General features: G+C 34.1%; 1 protein-coding gene across 1 annotated transcript; it reads right to left on the bottom strand.

Moving 5' to 3' along the window:
- Positions 1 to 4115: 4115 nt before the first annotated feature.
- On the bottom strand, positions 4116 to 5048 carry LOC128552244 (GDP-D-glycero-alpha-D-manno-heptose dehydrogenase-like). The gene has a single exon (XM_053533274.1). The coding sequence runs from the start codon at positions 5046 to 5048 to the stop codon at positions 4116 to 4118; it is 933 nt and encodes a 310-aa protein (XP_053389249.1).
- Positions 5049 to 5736: the final 688 nt, after the last annotated feature.

Genomic DNA, 5736 nt, shown 5'->3' with positions numbered 1-5736 from the left:
TCAGATGCAAATAAATTCCGTATATGCCACATGTACGGGATCCGTATATTACGTATACCTTGCATATACGGGACAAGTCCGTAGCCCGTATATAAAAAAATACAGTTCCGTATATGCCCCGTATATGTCAAAAGTACGGGATCCGTATACTTAGTATATCATGCGTATACGGAAAAAAATCCGATGCCCGTATATTTGAAAATGCAGGTCCGTATATGTCCCGTATATTAGATGCAGTTGCAGTCCGTATATGTCAAAAATACGGGCTCCGTATACTACGTATATCCGGAATATACAGGCTCGTATACGTGTTCCGTATATTCTGAAATACGACAAGTATACGGGATAAATTTCAAAGACCCTTCTAATACATGGAAATAAAATCTATATTAAAGCAGGACACTAATAAACACCATTTCTAATTGATTTTTTTTTTTGAAAACTCGTATATTTAATATATACGGGAAATATACATGTATGTATATTCGGCGTATACGGGATCCCGTATATGCATGACAAATATACGGACTTCCCGTATACTAGATGTTCCGAATACGGGATTGTATACTAGGTCCGTATATTTGTAATATACACCCCGTATACTCCCGTATTTTCGAAATATACGGGACCGTACACTCCTGTATATTGACCCTTTTTTCGCAGTGTTGTCTATTTATAGGTATTCCGTTTATATTTTCAGAAACATGTCCTATCAATAAATCCTTGAGTCAATAGGATAGGCAGTAATCACAAAATTAGTTTTCTTTGTTTTTGTGTACACTACTCTGATCTTCTGACTTGGATGATTGGTAAATCCTAAAATTCCTATGTCGTGATTTTGGCTCATTATTCGGTCCCCTTTGGAAATACGATTATCAAAGTGTACATTTTTTTCTAATCTTCTTGTCGAGATCTTCCAAACGATACCTCACTTGATAGGTTCGAGTCTAGAAACGCGCAAAAATATGAATTTTACGCATGATTGAATTCACTTCCGGTTTTAGTATATTTATAGTACTTGTCAAAACTTTCGGTAAGATACCAACATGCCTAGGTTAGGCCTAGGTGTTTCCGGATAAATGATTCCTGTTTTAACATCAATATCTGGAAAATGTATAGACATAGACCCATAACAGTAAATATGTTCCGATTCTACTTGAAAAGATCTTTCTAACGGTACCGGTCCCGAACCTGTACGATGACTTTGAAATTTTATGACTTCATTTCTAGTTGGCACTAAGGTTCTGGTAAAGTGCACCTTATAGGCTTTCCAAAAATGTCAGATACCAAAATGTAAAAATTGGCCTAAAAAATCTTATCTTTGATGATATTTTAGCAGCCTTCTTAAAAAAGTACCTTACCGGTTCTTAAACTCTAGATGGTCATTGAAATTGTTGGCATTTTTTTAGAAAACTATCAAAATGTTCTTTAACATCATATTATTTATGGTATAAAAGAGGCACTAACACCCAAGTTCCAAGCCGGTGAAAGATAACGAGTTTTCCATACTTGCTCCGATAGGCATTGAGTACATTGTCACGCCTGAATTCCAAGTCAGGAAACTTAATGAGTTTTTCACATGGATTCAGAAAGGCAGAAAGTACACTTTTAGGCTTCAGCGCTATTCCGGAAAAGATAATGAGTATTCCACATGGACTCAGAGAGGCAGAAATTGCATTATCACGCATGAGTGCCAAATGGAGAATATGCTGACTTTTTTTAACCGGTATGAATACCAAAGCTCAACCATCAAAGACTTGTCCGATTATTGACCATCGCTGTGAGTGTACAGTACCTAAAAATAGTTGCACCTACGTCGAAAGTTCATTCTAAAATTAGACTATAAGTTCATTTCAATGACCTCTTGTTAAAACAGTTACATGGTCATTTACTTAGTGGACGCCGAGGGGTATACATCGTCGACAAAAAACAATCTTCAGTAAATCTTGCTTTTTTAAACATGTATTTATCTTAAATAATAATTAATGCTTTAGTTTTAATGTAATAAATATTTCGATTTAGATTAGTAATGTTTTTTTGTTTATCAATATAATCTGTTTTGATATTAAAAAATGTATTTTTTTTATTTAGGTCCGAGATGAAATTATATGGTTAAATATAATTAATATTCTATTTGATTTTCTGGTAATATTTTGTTTTCATGTTATCTCCCCGTCTAGGGCTGAACTCCTGACCCTCAATGTGCGCGACCACGCCCTAGATAGGTATACGAGTCAGCTCCGTATACTTCTGGGAGACATTTTCTATTTATAGAATATACAGTCCTCTACAGTATGACAGTCTTAAATAGATCCATAACGATCGTTTCTATTTATAACATTGTGGGGCTTTTCTCAAAATAGAAAGATGATGTCATTCTTAAAATAGAATTCAAAATGGCCGCTTCTCATGACGTCATTCTCACGCATGCGCACTTCTGGCCCCAAACCGGCCTATATACTACTCATAACAAGAAATAACTTCATTTTTATTAAACTATAAAGAGTATTTAGTCTGAACAGGCCAATAACGGACTCAGATATTGTTGTGTTATATCAAAATATTCTTATGTATGAAAATTCGTAGTGTAACGTATCTGTCGCTGATTTACAGCTATCTTTGTAAAATCAATGAAATAACGAAAAAATGCAAAAAGTTAACTAAAATTTAATTTGTGTACTCCAACGGCATTAAACAACTAAATGAAAACAAATCTGATTATATGTGGGGACATTTTTACTGTCCAAGTTGCTCCTCTATCTTTAGAATGGACGATTAACAAGAAAGACATACATTTAGAAAATATGAGATGGTTCCATATATAAGACAGAACGGTTCCATAGATTTCATTTTGAATGCATATAAAAGGAAATCGAATGTATATAATAATGTTTTTCTATCATATAATAAAATGTTGGTTCCATATAAGTTATTTTGAATGTATTGTTAAAATATGATCAATGATTATGAAATATATACAGTAAATAATAAGCTTTAGTCATAAATCACAAAACAATTTTCTTGTTTTCTTACCATTTATCGACGTTTGAGAGTTTGACATAACTATTGGATGATTCGCGTGCGGTCTTCTATTATACCTTTCCTCCATTATTTTCCTCCCTTACCGTCAATTTGCACGTGCATAATATCCGACATACTCAAGTTTCAATATATAAAACTGCCGTAATGTTATAGAAAAAATAATTCTATGCTATACTCAACGACCCTTCATATTCAAAGATGAAGAACTTTTGACACTAGAATAATTGAAGCTGTATTATAGAGACCTTTCAGTTTTAACATGGTAATTGATTTGTGTCTACAATAAGCATCTGCTTTTGTCATTCTAAAGTTCCGATTTTCGTAAAAGATGTGTATATATATTTTTTGAAAAAAAAGGCTTTATACTATTAATTCACTTCATTCCCATAGATGAAGGAATAGAACAAGCGTCCTGAATTTTTGCACGGATGAAATAGATCACACACACACACACACACACACACACACACACACACACACACAAACAAACAAAAAAAAAAAAAAACAAACAAAAAAACACAAGTTTAATGGATTTGTAAATCTGTGGGATACAGCTACTGTAAAATCATTTAATTTTGTTGGCATGAAATTTCGCGCAAATGTAAATTTGTACTGTTTCGCGCGGCCTTTAATTCGCGCATTTTCAACTTAAGAAATGAAAAATAAAGTTAAGAATAATAATAGCGCGGACCTGAATTCGCGTTAATACGCGTTGGCAGTGTCTACTCTACTGATAAGGGGAAGTAACACTGTGTTGGAGTTTTATATTTTCATAGCACAGCAGTTCAGCTAAAGACATTTTCCATGTTTGTCATTTGTTTTACAGCGAATTACAAAATAACATTTAATATTAGAGGTTATACTAAAATAAATATTGTTACGTTTGATTATTTTTTTCACCAGAATGCTTCCACAACATCAGATCAGATTATTGAAAAACTATTTACATTTAGACCGTCTCCATATACAGGGTAAAAGTGTAAAAATGTAGATAATATTAAGATGCTCGATATGAATTGCAAGCCTTACATTTAACTCTTTTTATGGCTCATGTCCATTTTTTTTGCTGTTACTTAAACATTAAAATATTTTATCTGTTCTCCGATAGTTATGAAAGGAAACACCTTAAGCATTTCATTAACACCCTGTTCAATTGATATTTTATGATGGTAACCTAATTGAGATATCTTTTTGAATGAAACTTCATAATCTCGCTTGTCTTTATCAGATTCTGATGAAATATTTGCAAATGTACAGTCTGGTAAAAGGTTATGTATTCTCTGGACAACCTGTAATTTTGTCATATTGAGTTTCTCATCACCAATGTTGTAAGCTTGTCCTTTCATACTGTTAGCATTTTCAAGGGCAAAAACGAATGCACGGGCGGCATCTCTGACATGAAGAAATGTCCTTCTACAGCCGCCTTCATAAAAGTTTATATGTTTGCAAGTAAAAGCTTTAAATGTCAAATCATTTATCAATAAGTCTAGTCTCATTCGTGGAGATAATCCAAACAACGTAGCTAGTCTAAGAGCTATACCTCCTACAGATAACACCATTTCTTCACCCTGTGCTTTACTTTTCCCATACAATGACAATGGTTGCAATTTTGTCTCTTCTGTACCTATGTCCTTGATTGCTCCATAACAAGACCCTGTACTTGCAAAGATCAGAATTTGATTACTAGATTTAGAGTCAGCGATATTCTTTGTACCAGATATATTGGTTCCTAATGCATAATCAGGGTTAGAATCACAAGCGGGATACCCAACTATCGCAGCAAGATGAATAATTGCATCCTGATCTGCCATCACATCAGCAATACGTTTACGATCATTCACGTCACCCTGTATTATCCTTAGTTTAGTGTCATAAGCGGCGTGCAATAATGGATAGACTCCCCAACATAAGTTATCATATACCGTTACTTCATGTCCTTTGTGTAACAACATCGGAACTAATGTTGAACCAATATATCCAGCACCACCTGTCACGAGTACTCTCATTTCGTTCCCCTTTCAAATTTCTTTAAATATTTACTTATACCGCCGTGCTTTCAATCAGAGAAGTAGGCCTTTTGGCGTACTGTGTTATAAAGAAAGAATTCCACTGTTATGAAATATAAATACTTTAACAAAAATTCACTAAACTTTTGTATCTAGAATTAAGTTTACAAATTGTTCATGCATTGAAAAGTAAATGCTTGTTTTATAGTTCTTGTCTAAACTAAAATCTATTAAAGGTCTATGCTAACAGACATTGTAATCAATTATTCAATTATCGGTAAATGTGGCTTGCCGCTTATGGGTTATATTTAAAGTCATATCGTACTATGGAAGGAAATGAAGGCATATAGTACTATGGAAGAAATAATCCTATAGAAAATACTCAATAGTCTATAAAATACCTTATAAATTAGTCTTGCAGACTTCCGAATCCGTTATTTAAGTTGGGAGTTTTAACAGTGCAATCCAAAATTTACAAATATTCTAGTTCTTTATAGCAGGTAATCCATAAGATATACGCAGCAATATCAAATAAATCTTGGGGGCCTCCGTGGCCGAGTGGTTAAGGTCGCTGACTTCAAATCATTTGCCCCTCATCGATGGGGTTCGAGCCTCACTCGGGGCGTTGAATTCTTCATGTGAAGAAGCCATCCAGCTGGCTTACGGAAGGTCGGTGGTTCTACCCAGG

The sequence above is a fragment of the Mercenaria mercenaria genome, unplaced genomic scaffold (assembly GCF_021730395.1).
Source record: "Mercenaria mercenaria strain notata unplaced genomic scaffold, MADL_Memer_1 contig_2198, whole genome shotgun sequence".
NCBI lineage: Eukaryota > Metazoa > Mollusca > Bivalvia > Venerida > Veneridae > Mercenaria > Mercenaria mercenaria.
Note: the sequence above shows the minus strand (reverse complement) of the source record. Positions and strands in the feature narration are given on the sequence as shown.

Coding starts and splice junctions, on each gene's coding strand:
- LOC128552244 (XM_053533274.1), bottom strand. CDS start 5,048: ATGAGAGTACTCGTGACAGGTGGTGCTGGATATATTGGTTCAACATTA.